We start from the raw sequence: 21046 nt of genomic DNA on the forward strand, positions 1-21046 counted from the left end.
GAGGCCTTCAAGGAGATGGATTGATACGGTGGCTGCGATGATGGGCTCAAGTATAGCAGGGATTGTGGGGCTGGCGCAGGATCGGGCAGTGTTTCGTTCTGCTGTGCTTGGGTTCGCTATGAGTCGGAAACGACTTGACGGCACTTAACAACAACAACAACAACAACAGATTAGTATGACTGTAAATAGCTTGATCACAAATAAGGCCTCTAAATTGAACATTCAGAAGGTAATGTAGTGTTCGTCAAAGAGGACTAGACTAGAGTTGCATCTCTCTGTAGATGTTTTTAACAAGCTATATTACCCTGGGCAAGCTATGGGATTACTTTACTCTTCAGTCTTCTGTTCTATAAAATTATTCGTGTTTATCTCCTGATGTCATGATTTTGTTAGATAAAGCATTGTTTGTCAAAGTTCATTAAAGAAAGGTAAAGATCCACTCAGATGTCGCATTCTATCATAGCATAATATGAAGTAACACAAAAGATTTACATATTAAATGATAGAGATAAATTAATGGGATTTCAGGGACATGGAGATTAGTGTTTATAACCTAGGTTTGGGTGACATGCTTTTTAATTTGTCTTTTTCTCCTTTCCTTCTCCCTCCCTCTTAGAAGTTGATGGATAGGTTTGATTTTGGAGAAGATTCTGAGCATAGTGAAGAACCGAAAAAGGAAATTCCAAGTTCTCAACTGTAAGAATTATTAAATTTTTCTTTATAATTTTAATTTTCTTTTTTTCTTCTTAAATTTCGGGTAGGACTTAGCTACCTGAACTGCTTTGAATAAGTTACTTTGAATAAGTTGGGGATTATTATTTTGGGCTGTTGAACTCTTAACAGTACAGAAAAGTGAGAATTGCTATCTTACTGCCTCCCTGTACTATTTTAACTCTTCCTCACTTCTTTGCAGTTAGTTGGGATACATCACTGTCCCTATTGGACAATTGATTAAATCGATCAATTTAGTTATATTATTTTCTGTATCTATATCAGTCTTTAAGTTCTATAACTTAATTGTAAGAGTATTTGAAACACCAGGAAAGAACTTTACTTCTAGTGTCAAGAGCCACTTCTAGAAGAGTGGACAAAATTCTGGGACCTATCAAAATAATGACAAGAAAGGATGTGGATTTTTTTGTTTTTAAAGATATGAATTGTGTGCTTTTTTTAGGATGAGTGATGTTTTCAATCCCCAAACACTTCTGCCGATGTCTAGATTCTGTGAGGGTGTATGAGTACCAGTGGAGAGGAGGGTGCTGGGGAAAGGGTGGGTGGGTGCAAGGAAGGCAAAAGAATAGGAGAGGGAGGTTGAAATGGGGAAGGTGCCTCTGGGATTCTCGTTTCAAACAGATGTTACTGGTTTTGTATACGGGGATAATAAGCAAGATGACTTTTGATAATGACATTCTGCTTCACAAAATTAAAAACTAGTATTTTAGATCATAAATATTAAAGTTAGAAGAACTGTTTGTGATCATTTAGGTAACTTGGAGCAGTGTATGAGTCTCTGTCATAGTCCTGAGAGAGTTACTTACCGTAGGTTTTAATGCCTCTGTGACGAGAAGCTACATACTTGTTGTTCTGTGTATTCTCTGTGGTTGAACTGACTTCCTACATACACTGGTCCAGGTATTGCTTTCTAAAGCAGAGCAACAGATCTGTCCCATCAGTAGTTGACACACAGCCTTTCAATATTTGAACATAGGGATTGTTGTTGTTCTTCTTAAGGTTTTTTGCTCCAGATGAAGTATACATTTTTCCAACTGTTTTTTAAGACTTCTCACCTTCCCAACTGTCCTTTTGGGATACGATTTTGTTTGTTTGTTTGTTTGTTTTAAATTTTATGTCTTACCTTGGCACGTAGAATTCCAGGTGTATTCCGAGTATGAATTTCTCACAGTATGGTCAAAAATACGGTTTCCTCATATCTAAATACTGTCTGTTTCTCTTAGCATATCTGATAATGTCTATTGTTGTTGTAATGTGCCATTGTTGGACCCAACTCTTAGTGACTCCTCCTTGGGTTTCCGAGGCAGTATCACTGCGGAAGTAGATTGCCCCATAAATTGTCTATGGTTGTATAAAGAAATCAAACAGAGTTTCTGGTCAGTCACAATTGTAGATTTCACCTATGCTGATTGATAGACCATTGTGCCAACTATCTAATGGTTACAGCCTGTGTGCCGCCAGTGGTTTGTGCTAGATTACTAACGTAAATAAAGGTTGGTGGATTTAACCTACCCAGCCTCACCACAGAGAAAAGCCTGGTTTGACCCCGACCAGCTGCACCACAAGAAAAGCCTGGCCATCTGTGTCTGTAAAGATAACAGCCATGAAACAAACGCCTATAGAGCAGTTCTGGTGTGTAATATATGGGGTCACTAGGAAGTGACTTGAAGGCAGTGGGTTTACTGGTTAGAGAAGGAGTTAGGGTGATGGTATTTAAATACTTTTTACTGTTATAAAACACTGTTATAAGTGTTATATTGAGGATTTCTTAAAATGCTCTAATATAATAAACATTCATTTACCTGTTTTTGGTAGCATTAAGCAGTAATACCAGATATTTAACAGAGCACCCCTAAAATGTTTTCTATCTTTTAGAATACCATAGAAGATTGTATTGTCTATTTTAATGTACTGGCGCCGCGCCCTAAAGTATTCCATTTTTGATATTAATATATTGAAAAGCAAACGTAACAGTGTATGTTTTGTTGAATAGTCTGTTATTTTCCTATGCTTAGTGGATTTTAAAATATATTTTCACCTCTTTTTCTTTTTAGTCCTCATGTTTCAGAATCTGTGAACAATTCCATTTTTCATCAGATAGCAGAACAACTACAACAACAAAACCTTGAACATCTTAGACAGCAGCTCCTGGAGCAGCAACAGCCTCAAAAGGTCTGTAGCCCCATCTTGTGGTCTTTGGAGTTACTGCGTCTTATAGTCTATAAAATGGCATTTTTGTTTTTGTGTTAATATTTTCTGATACTAGTTTTTATCAGCCACTTTATTTCCTTTGTATAGCATAGTGATATGTCTTCAAATGTATATCACTAGACAGATCAGTTTTTTCAGAACATTTATGGTTTTTTTTTTTCTGTGACTAAAACTTGTTCTGACAACTTACAAATCCATTGAGAGCATCGTAGAAATTCATCTCAGCATCCTGGGAGTGTACAACAGAGGACAGTGCTTCAGAGTGACTGCTCACATGTGCAGTTGCTCTCTGCCTTGCTCGTTTCCCTATCAAAGAAGGTAACGGTGATTGTGCTGTTAATGATGAAATAGATTGCTGTCTTTCATTAAACCATTGCCGTGTGGCAAGAACATAATTAGGCATGTTATCAACACATGTAGTCCTCATGACATAAGCACATGACACCCATTTTATAGCAGAGAACGTTGAAGCTTCAGCGAGATTAAATGTCCATTGCAAAAGAGTACAGCTAAAACATTGGTCTGAAGACACGTCATTATATTTTGTACAGCCAAAAATTTTAAAATACTTCCAAATGGAATATAATGTCCCATTAATTTGTGTGAGAAGTTATGCACCTTAGAATCAATAGAATGTGGTTAATTACTGGGTTATAATAAAATCCATTACAAAGCCCATTTCTGCTGTACATGAGAAGTACTTATAAACTGGTTAGAGTAAGTGTTAGGAAACTGTCCCCTGACATACACCTTCCTGATACTCCAAAAAATTTTGACATTGTCTTGGGCTGGGTTCTCTAGAGAAGCAGAACTAGTGAAGGTCTTATATATATATATATGAGAGAGAGAGAGATTTCTCTTAAGGAAATGGCTCATGCAGTTGTAGAGGCTGGCAAATTCCAAGCCCCTGGTTTAGGTATCAGTCGAGAGGCTTCTGCTGGCTCCTGTAGTTGCAGGGGCTGATGAATTCAAGACTGGCTGGTCAGATGGCAGGCTGCTGGCCGGTGTGCTGTGGAGGCTGATGAATCCCGAGAACCAGGGGTCAGGTGATGAAAAGCCAGATGCAGGGTCCAGAGCAAGCGAGCAAGCCTTACCCCAACATCCACATGTATATTGTATGCAGGCCTGAGGAAACTACCCTTACAGCTGATTGGTTGGTGATTACATCATACATAACCGTCAGACTACATCATCATGTAACTGCCAAACCACTGAGAATCATGACCCGGCCAAATTGACATACAGCCTTAACCATCACAGACGTGAAGTAGTTTTTAACATAATACCACAAATGCTTTTTAAGCATGAGTGTTAAATTGTTAGGCAAATTATATATATACAAAGGTGACTAGACTTTCTCCAATGGAGCACATAGATTTTTATGATCATAAGACAGAATTCCATAATTCCTGTAACAGAGCAGTAAGTGAAAGACTGAGAATCTGGAGGAGAAAGCAGTTACTTTAGATTGGAGGGATAGCAAACTTTAGACACTGCTGCAATCAGAACTTGGCCTTCTCATGTATATGTTGTTGTTGTTGTTATGTGCCGTCGAGTCAAACCCGACTTATAGCGACCCCTCCTTGGGTTTCCGAGGCAGTATCACTACGGAAGTAGGATTGCCCAACCTTCCTTCCGAGGAGTGGCTGGTGGGTTTGAACCGCCAGCCGTCTGGTTAGCAGGCAAGTGTCTTAGCCACTATGCTACCAGAGCTCCCATGTATATAGTAAATGTAAAATGGATGTTAATGATACTTGCTGCGCTGAAATTCATGCCTGAAATTATGGAAAAGGAATTCCATACCTTCTTTTGAAGCAGTAATTCTGAGAGGAGTCAGGATAATGCCATATTTTATGTCAAGCAAATTAGTCTGTCTGAGGACTCAGGACTTGAAGATAGAGTACAGTGAAGACCATTTGGATGTTGTTTAAAGAAAATCAGTAGTTGTGGCTCTAAGAAAAGAAGTATGTTGTCAGTCATATAATACAAATCACAGAACTGTTAACAGAAACAGGAGATAGGAGTGAAGGAAGATTTTATCCAAACAGCAGATTGTTCAGCTCTAAGTGATGTTTTCGAATTGCCTTGGTCACAGATTCATTTCAGAGGGTATAGCAGAAACAGTAAAATCAAGGTAGTACTTTTTAGCTAGTTTCTAATTAACACACAAACTATTGAAGTGAAAGTTACTATAGATGAGAGAGAGAGAGATACTGTCTTCAAAATCTTACCTTCCAATAAAAGAGAAACTTTGCCTTAATTACTCTGTATATTGGTAACAGAATTTCAGAGTGTTCTTAGAAGCATCACTTGTTAAAAAATGAGGCTGATGAAGAAAAGGGAACAATGAAGAAAACAAGTACTTTCTAATGTATAAGGTGGGTAGCAAGTAAAACCTATGATAAAGCAGAATCAGAAAGTGTGTCAACAAGGTGACAGCTGACTTTAATAATCGTGGAATTAACTCTACCAAACCCCCTCCCTCAGTGTGTATATGATAGGGTGAGAGAGGCAGAAGAACGAGGCATTTCTGTTTCATAGTAAGCTTAGTGTGGCTGCTTAAAAGTTGTTACAGTATCTTAGGTAACAGAGTAGGATTGATAGTGCCGCTCTGCTCATTGCAGCTCTGGCCACACCTGGAGGGCCCGTTGAGGTCTAGTCTCCAAAATATTAGAGAAATTTGAAAACTTAGAGTATTTTGAGAGAAGACTGGCCAGAATTAGGAAAGGACTAGAAATCATGTCGTAAGGGGAATGATTTCTGCTGTCTTGAGTAAGTTGGATTTGATGATTTTGATAATTGCTGAATCACACTGTTCAGAAGGTATCTGGAAAGCTATAGCTCAAAATGACGTACTTATGGTCAAAATGTTAAGATTAAAACTTTTTAAAGAATATTAAGAATGAAGATATTTAAAGAATGTTCAGCCACTTAATAAGGATTTACCAGTGGAATATAAAAAATACATAACTTACCGCCCTTCTGAAACGATACCGGGAAATGATGGGAAGAGTAGAATAGAACATAATAAGGTCTTAGATGAGATATTAAGAGCTCTGTGTTGCTGTAAATAGGTTGCTGTCTTAAATTATAAGGGTCCTGAGGCTGATGGCTTGCTAGACTCTTAAATTAGGGATATGCTGGAGGCATATAGCATATGTGAATTTCAATAAGGCATGTGACAAAGTCTTTCCTGTCACTTACACAGACAAAACTGTGGAGGAAAGTAGATTTATAACTGATCAAACTGTGGCACTTAGTGAGTATTAGTGCCAATCTTGAAAGAAGTCTGCTGGCTGGTGTATGTTTGTCTTCTGTTTTATTTAGTACTGTGGTGGATGCTTTATATAAAGACATTGTTAAAGAAACTAAGGTTGTATACCAGGATGTGTACTAGTACACCAGGAAAAACGGTCATTTACCAGCCGGATCTGTTGGGCCTTCTTAATTTTTTTTTGTATTTTTAAGTCATATTTTACAGAAGTGAGACTTAAAGGGATTAGATATGGGGGCTTTGTTAGAAATTTTAATAGAATTTAAGTGTATCACTTCAACTCTGCTGCAGGAACTCCAAATAGGAGTACCACTGTAGTCATTATTCAAGGTCACACGACTTTTAGCAAAACAGAACAGTCCTGGTTCTTCTTGCAGCATAGTATTAGATGAAGTCCTCCTTGTTGTGTGCCTAATTGGATGGAAAAAAAATGTTACCTTTTTATGTTCTTCTGTAACAAATGTCCTGAGATGTGTATTTTTCACTCATCAGTTCTTGAATTTGAGAAGTGTATCCGGGGATGGCCATCTGAACACCCAGACTGCACTTTTTCCCTTGATGATACGTTTTCTTGTTACCGTTATAGTCAGGAACGCTGCTGTCCATTTCTTTGCTTTCATCTTCTGATTTGTTTAGTAATTCCTCTGTCACTTTTCTTTTCTTTGCTGTTATGGGCAAAGAAGTCAAATCTGAATGTTTAGCTAAAAACAAGCCTTCAAAGATGGTGTCTCCAATCTTCTTTATACCTTCTTGAAATACAATGCAGTATTTTTGACAGTGCAATAAAACTGAACTATGTATACCCATGACTGTATATAAGTCTGGCAGGCAATATTTGTACATACGTATTTATATGTAACACCCCCCCCCCAAAAAAAATGAATCACAATGATTTATTTCACGATTGATTCATCATTCTCAACCATTCCATTGTTATCTTACTATTCTTTTGACATTGAGAATAGTTGTTGAATAATTGAGTAATAAGTAATTCCTAGTGAATGAAATAGCAAAATTTTTAAGATGCAGGAACATTATATGTCATCATACCTTAGATTTATTAATGGACCTAATGATAATTGCAAGATAGAATAAGTTTTAGCTTTTTTTTTTTTAAGTTACTGGTCTATTTGTTCTTAAAAGCTCAAAGAATCCTCTCAGATAGGTAAAACTACTTAAAAAGATGCTCAAAAACCAAAAGTGGTTGCAGTGGACCGTGGTGGTTATGCTTAGGGTTAATCCATTAAATACATAATTAAAGATGAGAAAGGAGCAGACTTGGGATAGGTATGGACTTTGAGTGGGTGGTGAAGTCAGTAATCAGTGTGTAAGGAGCATGTGAGTACTGAATGTTAGGGCCAAACAATGAGCCTGAGAACGAAGTGGAAACTTACCTTGTATTGCTAAGAATTCTATTGTTGTCCATTTTAAATGCCTAAGGCAGGTTTAAAATACAATTGTTTGGTTTGCTCCAGAAGATTAAGTTATTTAGGAATTTTTGGTCAGTGTGGTATAGAACAGGGATTTAACTAATAGTAGACTATTGTCTGTTCTAATTAGGATTAGCTTTAGCTTTGTTTCTAAACAGTCAACATTTTACTTGCTCTTAGGGAACTTGTTTCTTCATTTGTAGGTTAAGGTACTTGAAGCTGTTCTTTCTTTCTTTCTTTATTTATTTTGGCTCTTTTTATGTTGTCGTCCTTTATTTCCAGTTTTTAATGTTGTTACCAAGAGTAGAATTTTTTAAAACTGCCTTGTAAACATTTCACTGTCCTAATTGGCTAGATGCATTCAAACATAAAAGACGTTTTGATCTTGCTTTGGAGTTGTTGTATTTTGGAGAGAACATAAAACATTCAATTTTAATATATATTTAATGCGAAATAGCAAATCTGTGCTATCATTGGTTGTTCTTACAGAGAATAAAATGGAAGAATAGATCTCAGATTTTAGCCAAGATAATTTCACTTCCATAAAAAAGACTTTTTAATTGATAAAGACTACTAACTATAAAAGTTGAGAACTGTTTTTCTAGAACAGTGATTTTGATACTCAGGTTGGAGCTTGTTTTGTTTCTGTACATGTAGTATGTGACTATGTAATGTTTAAATATAAAATACTTAATTGAACTTTCATGTATAGCATTTTTATTATTACCAGCTGCCAGTGCAATCTAGATCCCTTTAACTGAGTGCTGTTATACATCATTCATGGTAGGCTTTTTATTAATCCTTGAGATTTTATATTTTCTACATTTGAAAACTTGTTTGGAAGACCTGCTGATTCTTTCATTTCTTTTTGATATTTTATTTCCCCATTCCTTTTTATGGAGGTACTCCACGCTTTTAAGTAAACTTGAATTTATACAAAAGTGCAGTTTTAGATTGATTAACCCATAAAAGATTTAACATAGGATTTCTTTATGGATTGAGCCTATTTTTAAAAAATATGAGTCATGATGTTTGGTGGGTAATAGTTGAAGAATAAATGAGAAGTATGTTTAAATTTTATTTTGGAATAAAATTACTTCTTTCTTAATGTTTGTGTGTTTGCATACTTTCTCAATAGGCAACCCCTCAGGACAGTCAAGAGGGAACCTTTGGGTCCGAGCATTCGGCGTCCCCATCTCAAGGGAGCAGTCAGCAGCATTTTCTTGAACCTGAAGCAAATTTAGATGATTCCATAGATATTCAGCAACAGGTAAAAGGACATGCTTTTCTGGAACATAAATTCCTAAAATTAAGTAGAGAAAACAATTTAAAATATTTTCTAATGATAATGTCCCAAGTAGTTATTCCACACCTAAGCTTCTTTTCTCTGACCACTTTACCTATTAGTCATTAATGCTTGGTGACTTTCTGCTGAGGCATTTGTTTGTTTATTTGGAGAGACTCCTAGAGTCTGGAGTCGGTTGACTAATCTTCACGGAAGCTGTGCTCACCAGGCATGGATCTTCCGCCGTCTTGCCGGGTTGGGTTTGAATAGGAACCTTGGAGTTAACAGCCGAGTGCAGGCTATGCCACCAGGGACCTTTTGGTGGCTATTTCTTAAGGCAGGATTGTTGCCAGTCTATGCGGACTCTCACCAGGTGTTTTGCTTGCTTTTGCTTTCCAAGGATATGGATATAGATGAGGTGCAAGATGTGGTGGAAGAGGAGATCTTTGAGCAAGAAGCCAAGAAGGTGGCCGTTCACTCGAGATCAAGAACACGTTCACGGTCTCGTTCAAGGTTCTACACTTAAGCTTGATGATAGCTCTGTGTGTGTGTGTGTGTGTGTGTGTGTGTGTGTGTGAGAGAGAGAGAGAGAGAGAGCCTTCAGCTACTGACTTTAGGGCTTTGCATCGAGATTCAAGGAAATACTATTTTTATTGACATAACATCTTTTCTTACAATTTCAGAAAGATAAAATTAAGAAATTTAAGAACAAAATCACCTTTGTTTCTGTTTTTAATTGGATGTACCTATGGACATTTATTTGAGTAAAAGAGAAAGAATAGCATTCATGTCATGAGATTGGAATTTTGAATTCTTCTTGGTTTTAGTGAATAAATAATATGAGGATACATAGCTTAGGATATCATTGTCTCCAGAATAGTAGTTGTCAGTCAAGCTGTAGAGCAACAGTGTTAGAAATTCAGGTTATATTTTTTATATTCCATTTCATTTTATAGTAATAACAAAAAGGTCAATATGGAAAAGAAGAAACAGCAATTCACTATCACTTTATTTGTGAAATGTAACCCCATACAATTTTAGAAGTTGTAAACTAAGTGAATTTGTATAGTGAATGTCCTCATGCTCTGTGGAAAATACTCTGTTTCCTGATTTTAATGGTAAAACCTCTTTATCACCTGTAGTCTTCCTTATTTTCTTCAGTCCTTTCTTCTTGTCCCTTTTGACTCCTGTTTGAAAAATGAGTTGGAAGACACCGAGAGAACATGGGGCGCTTTCTAGCATCTTACTCCCCCCTTTTCTTTTTGTTGTGAACAATTAGCCAGATTCAGTAGGAATTACTGCACACAAATGTCTGTGACTCATGTAGACCTAGGCAAGACAGGGATTTGAAGAAATGCATGTTTGATAACTTATTTGTCCCTCACTTAGAAGTGAAAAACTTGACAGAAGTATAACATTTGCAGTAGAAGCCAATTTTTTTTTTTTTTTTGGTAGATCACCGAGAAAACGGAGGTCTAGGTCACGGTCTGGTTCTCGAAAGCGTAAACACAGAAAGCGATCACGCTCCCGCTCGAGAGAAAGAAAGAGGAAATCATCACGTTCATATTCAAGTGAGAGAAGAGCTAGAGAAAGAGAGAAGGAACGACAGAAGAAGGGTTTGCCTCCAATTCGGTCTAAAACATTAAGTGGTAAGCAGTACTTTTATAAATCTTTATGTTTTAAACAAATAATAGGAAAATATTTCTTTGCCACAAATGCTCTCAACCTCGTTTTCAGACTAAGAAGTTAAAAAACAGTTTGATAAATGAATAACTTTTACCCTTGGTGTTGGTAATAGGGTGGAGGAAAAAGGAAGAGTGTTGTAATAAACGAGTTTTATTCAACTACTAAAGTTACTGAGTTGATTTTTTTTTTTTTAAATGCAAGTTAGGAAGCATAAGATTTGACTAAAGATACAAAGTGGACCAGGCTAGGGTCCATACCTTGAACAACAGTGACACCTGTCCATCATATCCTAACCATTTATAACCATTGGGTCTGTAGGAGTAATTATTACACAAAGCATATGCTTTTGTATTATGTAGAAAGCAAGTTACAAGTATACTGGCTCAGTAGTACTGGAGGAGGATTTCCTGTTGTACAAACTTTCTTCCCTTCATGTTAATTTATAGTGTATGATTAGAGCAAGTTTAGTGTGGTGAGGTTTGTATTAAGAGTAGGACCATGAAATGAGTTGTAATTAGAGGATTTTGGTGAGCTATCACTTTAAGGGGAACTAACAGATCACAAGTGGACAAAAAAAATAAAACCATAAAATGGATCGAGTTGTCATTTTTTCCCCAATAGTAGCTGAGTATTGATCAAGTTATCTAATATCTGAAGGTCTGCAAATCAGTTCTTTCTGCCAGGGAGATGTATAAAAAAAGTTAGAACTTAAACTCCTCAAACTGTATGGTATGCCAGGCTTACAATAAAAGGGTTCATTGTCTTACTAGGCTGTGGGCATCTTGCCAGAATTTTCTCTGATTATGGTGTCCAACATTAATAATATTGATATTCCTAGCTCTTGAAATTTTGTTTGTCCATTAGGCTGAGAGACCAAATGCAAACATTTTAGTGGCTTGTCTGTCAATAGAGAAATAATGTCGAAGGTCTGACCATACAGTCTTTAGTAGGCAACTCCCAAGAGTAACATTAGGACGTGAGAATCAGTAGTGTCTACACCAGTTTTAGGACAGAGTTTTTCCATGAAGTTTCTAATTTCCTCATCTAACTTGTCAAGTCATTGCTGTCACCATTTATATGGTTATTGACCATTCAGTATGCTTTCTATTACTGTATTTTTGTGAGTAACCAAGTAAGAAAGAAAATTCTGAAATTACTTAAGAATCTACAGTGAAAAATATGTCTCCTTAATTTTACTTCCAAACTCTCCATATCCTGACCTTGTATTAGTATCGGTTTTATGTGTCTGGTATTTTCTCTGAACTTTCCACTGCTTTTTAAACAAATATGGTAGTGTGTCCTACTGCTGGTCCTTACCAAGGATTTGAGAACAGAAAGGTACTCAAGACTAGTCAGGGGTATGAAACATCAACAGTAGCATTCCACAAGTGAGTGTTTTTTCCCCATGGGCTGGGCAAGAATCATTACTGGTTTTGTGTGGGGAAGAACGAGTATAAAATGTTCATAGGGAAAAGTTGTAAAGGGTCAACGTTGATGACCACTTAATTATGTTTAGGGCAGGATGAGAGAGAGTTGGAGGGATACGGGAGGTTAAAAAGGGTTACATGTGTGTCTCATCTCCTTAATGCTCTAGCTCCCCTTGTCAGCTGTAAGTCAGCTAATTTGAAAGCAGATTGTTAGACAAAATTAAGAAAAAGGGACAGAGGACTGAAACTCAGATGTCTTTTAAACAACCAAAATTGAGATGCAGAGAGAGAAGAGTAGACTTCCAGCCATTATGGAGTAATGTGTATTAGATTTGCTCTCCCACTGTGAACAGTGATACGGAACATACAGGCAAAATTCTTTCCAGACATTGCACAGTTCACAGTATGCTTGCTGTTCCCTGAAAAAGGGATTAAACAAAAGTAAAAAAGCACTCTCATGCCTGGGCTGCACAGATGGTTAAGCACTCAAGAGACTAGATGTTTCAGCCCACCCAGAGGCTCCTTGGAATAAGTCCTGGTGGGCTTCCAGAAGGTCACCGCCTTGAAAACCTGGTGGAGCAGTTCTGTTCTGCACACTTGGGGTCGCTGTGGTCTAAATGAACTCGAAGTCAGCTATAAGAACAACAGATTACCAGCCAAGCCTTTTACCTGGAGGTTCCTTCTGCACCACAGCTTGGAATGGTAACCTACACAAATCATGGGGGCAGCATTCAGGGAGACTGAAGCACCTGGACTATGAGGGCAGAGTAATGAAAGGAAAGACATAGTCATTGAAAGATGATTTAAGAAAGAAGAGGATATAGAACAAGAGATATCATTATTGATGTCAGATGAATCTTGGCTGAACGCAGAGAGTATCAGAAAGATGGTTACCTGTGTTTTATTAAATATGCAAATACTTCTGACTAGGTGGCTCCTAACAAAATATAGATAGCATGGCAAAGAATGGGAGTTTCAGAACACTTAATTGGGCTCATGCAAAACCTATATGTAGACCAAAAGTAGTTATTTGAACAAAACAAGGGCATATTGCATGGTTTAAAATCATAAAAGGTGTATGTCAGGGTTGCATCCATTCACCATATTCAGTCTGTAAACTGAGCTGATAATCCAAGAAGTTGGACTATATAATGAAAAACATGACATCAGGATTGGAAGAAGACTCATTAAAAACCTGTGACAGGCATATGACACAAACTTGCTGAAAGTGAAGAGCACTTGAAGCACTCACTGATGAAGATCAGACTGCAACCTTTAATGCGGGTTATACCTTAACATCAAGAAGACAAAAATCCTCGCAACTGTAGACGAATAAACAATGTTGAGAAAATAAGAAAAGATTGACATTGTCAGTGATTTCATTTTACTTGGATCCACAATCAGACATCCATGGAAGCAGCAATCAGTAACTCAGATGATGTAATGCTTGGGCAAATGTGCTGCAAAAGGTCTCTTTAAAGTGCTCAAAAACAGAGATGTCACTTGGAGAACTAAGGTGCACCTGATATAAGCCATGGTATTTTCAATTTCCTCATGCTTGAGAGAGCTGGACAATGAATAAGGAAAACCAAATTAAAATTGATGCATTTGAATTATGGTAGTGGTGACATATATTGAATATACCATAGAATGCCAGAAAAACTAAAAAATATGTCTTGGAAGAAGTATAGCTAGAAAGTTCCTTAGCAATAAGGATGGCGAGACTTCATCATGTACTTGTGGACGTGTTATCAGGAGGGACCAGTCCCTGGAGAACAACATCGTGCTTGGTAGAGGGTCAGTGAAAAGCAGTAAGACTCTCAGTGTGACGGACTGACACAGTGGCTGCAAGAGTGGGTTCAAGCATAGAACAGTTGTGAGGATGGTGCAGGACTGGGCAGTGTTTCATTCTGTTGTACCTAGGGTCACTGTGACTCTGAACTGAGTCAAAGGCACCTAACAGCACTCAGTGAAAGAGCTCCAGAAACCTGCAAAGGCTCTGATACTCTGAATAATGGCCCCCTAAAAATGTGCACGTTTGAATTACTGGAACTTGTAAATATGTTACTTTACATGGTAAAAGGGACTTTGCAGATGTGATTAAAACTCTTGAGTTGGGATCATTGTCCATGATGGCCCAAGGACAAGGGCACTTCTAAGAGGAACACAAAGTTGTAAAGAAAAAATGATGTAACACTGGAAACAAAGAGGTAGGAGGATTTTATTCTGCTGCCTTTGAAAATGGAGGATTGGGCTGCAGTCAGTGAATGTAGGTCGTAGGGAAAAGGATGTTTCCCTGGATCCTTCAGAAGGAATGCAGCCTTAGTAACCTGTTGTAGGTTACTGGAACTATAGTTGTTTCAAACTACTAATTTTATAGTAATTTATTACAGTAGCAACAGGAAACTAATACAGTGCTCTCTGAGACTTTAGCTGAGTATTAAGGTATGTATATATAGAGTGACTCCATGAAGCAAGGAGTACCTTGCAGGGAGTGAACAACTACTGGGAATCTGTGTGCAAAGTGAATCATTCCAGAAACTGACACAGCTCTGGGGGATGTTCAACTTCTGACCAACAGTGGTGGACAGAGTTGGTTGAAAACTGAGCATTTGGTACAGATATTTGAACAGTCACCTTAGGAGGGGATAAATTAACCCTAGATTAAAAGCTGCTTTTCAAAAACAACGAAACTCATTGCCGTTGAGTTGATTCCAACTTACGGCGACCTTGTAGAACAGAATAGAACAGTTTTCCAAGGCTGTAATTTTTATGGACATTGACTGCTACATCTGCCTTCTGCTGAATGACTGGTGGGTTCAAACCAGCAGTCTTTCAACAGCCACATGCTTTACCTCTGCAACACCACAGTTTTAGACCTGCCCTATTATGAAGTTGTAAACTTTTTTTTTTTTGGTAAACGACATTGGCACAAATCCAAATATACGCATGTGTATGTGTATATATAATCTCTGCAAATGTAACAGCTATAAATATTTTCAGAGTGTCATCAGGATGAGGAGATGTTTCCTGGAGCCATGAACCAAACCAAAAACACCAAACTCACTGCTGTCAAGTCAGATCCGACTCACAGCGACCCCTCCTTGGGTTTTTGAGGCAGTATTACTATGGACGTAGAGTGTCCCATCTTCCTTTTGAGGAATGGCTGGTGGATTTGAACTGCCAGTCATCTGGTTAGGAGTCAGAAGCCTTAGGCACTATGCTACCAGAGCTCTCAGAGCCATGAACAATACAGATAAAACTAGGCAAGATGGCTGATGTCAGTTACTTGCTTTCTTGACTGGAAGTGGCTTTCGACAGGTGTCTCTAGTGAAGTTCTTTCCTGAGAGCAGGTTGAGGGCTTTTAATTGACTCTTTTCCCATTCATATTTCTTTGCAAAGTACTGTTTTCTTAAGGATAAGGTACTATTTTCACATTTAACTGTTGATGAGAGAGACACCCTTCATCATTCCAGAACAGAAAGACACTTAAAGGCAGGATTGTCATGAATTGTAATTTTGAAACTTTGTTGTAATACAACTTTGTTGTATTAGAATCATCTAGGGAGTCTTTAATAATCCCTTAGTCTTAATCTCTCCTTCCTCATACAACCATCGTCTCTGAGAGTGAGACCCACCATATACAGGTCATTCAGATGTGTAGCTGAATTTGAGAACAGGGGACACACAAGAGGTTGACTTGCATAGATGTGACTGTATCCTTGGGATTATAGTTGATTTTAAATACAGGAGATACAAATGTCCATTGACCAGTATTTTAAATATTCTATGTTAAGTATAGGATCTCTCTGAATCAGAATTGATTCAATGACAGTGAGTTTTTGGTTTAATTTATTAGTGGCCCTTCCTCAGCTGAGAAAAATAACTGTGTCCACGTGATACAGGTTGTTTGTTTTTTATGTCTCGACAGTCTGTAGTACTACCCTCTGGGTTGGTCAGGTGGACAAGAAGGCCACACAGCAAGATTTAACCAACCTGTTTGAAGAGTTTGGACAGATTGAATCCATCAATGTAAGTATTGGTTCTGGAGACATTAGAGTCACCTCAGTGTCTGCCCTATTAGCTCAGTATCTGACTTTAATTATACATGTCTTTACTAGGATTATTTTACTTGAAACATTCCTATGATTATCTGGTGCAGCTGTTTGCTTGCCTAAATAATTTTTCTTTATAAATGGAATTCTTAACAAAATATTCTTAGATGTTTCATAGAAGTATAGCACTTGATTCCTAAAAGTATAGAATATTTAAATTAGCCCTATGTTGGATTAGGTTAACTTGTCCCCTTTTTTATATAAAAAAACGAGGAAACGGAGCCCTCCAGGATTGCAGTCCCCTGTGATGAGCACATACATATGTAGTGGTGGAGACACAGCTGGACCTGGGTTCCCAGTCCCTCCTGCTGGGTGGTTTTGTTGTTGCTTTTTGTTGTTTTGGATCAAACAAAGCAAACATTAAGTGTGAAGGATAAACCCTGTGGCCAGGAAACCTTCTGTAACTTGAGCCTAACTCCTTCTCTCCTCAGTGTAGTTCTTTCCATGGCTTTGCCCCACCCAGTTGCTGCCTTTGAATGTTTTCTTCTTCCTGAAGACCTGTTGCTTTTTCCTGGGAGTTCGATCACACACCTTTAATTAGCCATTTCATTTGTTCTCATCCATACAAATCATTTGCTTTCCCAGTCTCCCTTATCCCCCCATTATGTCAATTCCAGGTGGTGGTTGTTAGGTGCTGTCCAGTTGGCTCCTACTCACAGTGACTGTACAGCAGCATAAAACACTGGCTGGCCGCGTACCGTCCTCGTAGCCTTGCTATGTTTCAGCCCATCGTTGTAGCCACTGTGTCAGTCCATCTCCTGGAGGGTCTTACCCTTTTTTGCTGACCCTCTACTTTACCAAGTATAATATCCTTCTCTAAGAACTGGTCCCTTCTGACAGCATGACCAAAGGTGAGAGAAGGTGAGAGGAAGTCTGGCCATTCTTGCTTCCAGGGAGCATTGCGGCTGTATGTCTTCCACGATAGATTTATTCGTTTTTTTCTGGCAGTCCATGGTATTTTCAATATTATTCACCATTGCCACAGTTCAAAGGCATCAACGCATCAGTCTTCCTTATTGTTTTCCAGCTTTCCCGTGCATATGAGGTCATTGAAACTACCATGGTCTTTGGGTTAGATATACCTTAGTCTTTAGAGTAACACCTTTGTTCCTTAACACTTTATTTTTTTATTGTGCCTTAGGTGCAAGTTTACAGAGCAGAGTTTGTTTACATTAAACATTATGTGTACATTTGGTTTCACTCCCTAATTACTATCCCTAATCCTAACCCACTCTCCTCCCTTGCTGCCCAGTAACGCCCCTCCCCCCTTGTGCCTCTCATAGTTATGCACTCCTGTGTGTCCTGCATTTCCTCCGTGTGAATGTTGAGAGGTCTTTTTTGCAGCATATTTCCACAGTGCAGTATGACATCTGATTTCTTGACTGCTGCTTCCATGGGTATTAGTTATGGATCCAAGTACAATGAAATCCCTGACAATTTCAGTCTTTTCTCTGTTTACGGTGATACTACTACTTGGTCTAGTGAGGATTTTTTCAGATACATAATAAAATTTCTGAGTCATTAAATATTTCATAGTCATTTATTTGAGAAGATTTTTAATTCATTACAGCTCTGACTTTATTCAGTGTTGGTTTATTTTATGTCTTCTAGATCTTTTATCATAATTTTACCAAAGAATTATCCAGTTTTCCTGTCTATTGTTAAATACCACCATTCCTTATAGGGCCAGACTTGACTTTTCTGTATTAATATTAACACTTTTCATTTGAATTGAGTTCAACATTTCCTGTTTTGCTTTCAAGTGTATTTCATGTCATTGGAGCCTCACAAGTAGCTGATTCATTCAAATGTCGTTTCACCAGTGAGGGAGCTAAGTGACTTGTCTAATTTGCACAGAGAATAGGTGACTCATTTACTGTCTGTCTTAGGTATTTCAGATCCCTGTCTACATCATGTGAGTGTTGGAGGGTTCTCTTACACTTTTTTTTTTCCCTGTCAAAATAAAACTACCTTTCAGATACTACCATCACATAATAACCTCATTGAGTTTTTTGCCGATCTTTTTCTACCTTTTAACTGGTGGTTCTTAGCTTTAGCTACTTAAAACTTACTGCCATCAAGTTGGATCTGACTCATAGTGACCTCTCCTTGGGTTTCTGAGGCGGTATCACTGTATGAAAATAGATTGCCCAACCTCCTTTCCGAGGAGTGGCTGGTGGGTTTGAACTGCCAGCCTTCTGGTTAGCAGTCAAATACCTTACGCACCACACCACCACAGCTCCCTAACCCTAGCTAGGTATCAGAAATATATTGTGACATATTTTAAAAATGAGGATACTCCAGCTCAATACCTGTAAATTCAGTTCACATTGCCTCAGCTGCTGAGGTGATTATTATGAACAGCCAGGAGTCCCTGCTCAAAGGAGATCCTGCAGATTCGCATGTTACTTAGGACATTTGTGGTCTTTTTTTTCCTGGATATCTGGGCTTCTGCCTGCGTTATCTTTTTCCTCTACTTTGTTATCTTTTTGAGAGCACAGTGCTTACAAGTAATAGGTTGTTGTTGTTGTTGTTATGTGCCATCGAGTCGGACCTGACTTATAGCGACCCCTCCTTGGGTTTCCGAGGCAGTATCACTACGGAAGTAGATTGCCCCATCTTCCTTCCGAGGAGTGGCTGGTGGGTTTGAACCGCCAGCCTTCTGGTTAGCAGTCAAGTGCCTTAGCCACTATGCTACCAGAGCTCCCAAGTAATAGGTACTGAGTTATTTTTTTAATGAAATGGTTGTTGGTAAGTTTCGTGATTTAAAAAATAGTGGGAGGTTTAGAAACCTCTCACTTGGTTTTAGAGATTTTGAGGACTGAGAGGAGTCCATTAGATTTGGCAGTCAGTACATTGTTGGTAAACTTGAGGGAACTCCTTTTTTTTCATTGTGTTGGTAAGAAGTTGGAGCTGCATGGCTAGCAAGCAGAGTATGTGAAGAGTTAGACCTCCTCGAGAAGATTGGTGTAAACAGTAGCTTGGTGTATCAACAGGGCTAAGAGGCTTTTATTTTGGCAAGTAGGCTTATAAACTATTAATAATAAAGTAGTAGAATGTCTTTTGAGTTCTTTCAGAGAGACGAACTGAGATGCTGTGTGTAGAATTCTGAATTAGTCCATGAAAGCTCATTTTCTGATCTGGTTGTTCACAGACTAGTTAAGTACTTTTTGGAAATTAAAGACTTTAGCTGATCCTTACACTGAGACTATTTTCCTACTCACCGGCTTTTTCCAAAACCACTTGGACAAAACACAGTCTCATAAAAATGAAAAATTTTAGTTTTATCATCATCACATGTAACATAGATTTAATATTAAGGATAAGAAGCTTCTCCAAATCAAAAATCTTTCTTAATTACCTAATATAAACAATACTTAGAAAAATTTAAATCCTAATTATTTTGTAAGACTTTAAATATCTTGGCCATACAATGTTGTTTTCCTTTCATCTGGTAGTATTGTATGTCTGTGGTCATGCATATTTTGTTAATAGTTCTTGACCATACAAGCTATTGTTGGGTGCAGTCAAGTCAGTGTCTGACTCGGACCCCGGGGGCAGTGGAGAGCTGCCTCGGAGGGTTTCCTTGGTTGTAATCGTTACAGAACCAGAGTGCCATGTCCTTCTCCTGGGGGACAGCCAAGGGCTTGACTGTTGCCCCGTCAGGGCTCCTTATTTTTATTAATTTGCACACAGTATTCAAGTTTTCACATGTATCATGATATAGAATGAGACCAACCTTTAGGTTTTAAGTTTTGGGATTTTTAAACTAAGTAATTGTACAGTGGTAAAAAGCTGTGACAGATGGGTAAGTGGTACATAAATGATGGGAGTTACTTTAAGAAACTAAGTAGAACAGTAGTAGTTCTTGATTAACTAAAGCTTGAAAAGTATAGACTGCTTCTTAGCACAGTTTACCCCTTCCTTTATGAAACCTGACTGTTGGTAACAAAGTCTGTGTGAAGTAGATACTCTATACTTGTCCACGTTCAGTCCAACCTCAGTCTACTGATGTTTTCTAGTTACTGCCACCACTACAGACTCTAGCTGATGTACTGTGAAAGAAAACTTTTTTTTTTAAAAAAGTCTCCTCATGACAAAAACTGTACTGATAAACAGATAGCAGGAAGGAAAAAGAGGGTAACAGTTTAGCAAATATTCTGTTAAAATTGAATTTAAGAATTAGGGAGAAAGACTTGGCCATTTATTCCCGTAAAGATTTGCAGTCTAGGAAACACTGTGGGACAGTTCTCCTCTGTCCCACGGAGTCACTATGAGTTGGAATTAGCTCCATTGTAAACAGCAACAACAACGTTAGTCATAGTTAATGTTGTTGTATTAAAACTATAGACTTACGGGACTAATTGCTATCCTTCTGCCCGTTCGTTTACAAGTTTAATGTTTTTTTTCTTTTTTTAAATAGATGATTCCTCCCAGGGGCTGTGCTTATGTCTGTATGGTTCATCGACAAGATGCGTTTCGTGCTCTTCAGAAACTTAGTTCTGGATCATACAAGATTGGATCCAAAGTCATTAAGGTGGGGATTGCAGGGGAATACTTTAATGTTTATCAGAGTCTTAACTAGTTCATATGAAAGCGTCATTATGTGCTTGTTTACTTGGATTGTTACAGTGTCCCTGTATTAAATTAATCTTCTTTTTGAACTTCATGGTACGTATAGTCAGAAATGTATTATTTTAGTGCCGTTGAGGTATTGGATTAGATATAGCTAAAAATAAGTACATTCGAATGGAACACGGGGACACTACATGATTTAAAATCAAGAAGGGAGTGCGTCAGGTTTGTATCCTTTCTCCACACTTAGTCTGTATGCTGAGCAAATAATCCGAGAAGCTGTACTGTATGAAGAAAAACATGGCATCAGG

The 21046-nt window shown here is 38.0% G+C and overlaps 1 protein-coding gene across 1 annotated transcript in view; it reads left to right on the top strand.

The window, feature by feature from the left end:
- Positions 1 to 21046, top strand: part of SCAF8 (SR-related CTD associated factor 8) — a 121188-nt gene that overhangs the window by 81767 nt on the left and 18375 nt on the right. Inside the window, 7 exon segments of the mRNA XM_007956198.2 lie at positions 617 to 696; positions 2787 to 2904; positions 8786 to 8917; positions 9333 to 9445; positions 10388 to 10581; positions 15977 to 16077; positions 20584 to 20697. Coding sequence (XP_007954389.1) covers positions 617 to 696; positions 2787 to 2904; positions 8786 to 8917; positions 9333 to 9445; positions 10388 to 10581; positions 15977 to 16077; positions 20584 to 20697 — 852 coding nt within the window.

The sequence above is a fragment of the Orycteropus afer genome, unplaced genomic scaffold (assembly GCF_000298275.1).
Source record: "Orycteropus afer afer isolate SDZICR_OR568_19922 unplaced genomic scaffold, OryAfe1.0 scaffold00581, whole genome shotgun sequence".
NCBI lineage: Eukaryota > Metazoa > Chordata > Mammalia > Tubulidentata > Orycteropodidae > Orycteropus > Orycteropus afer.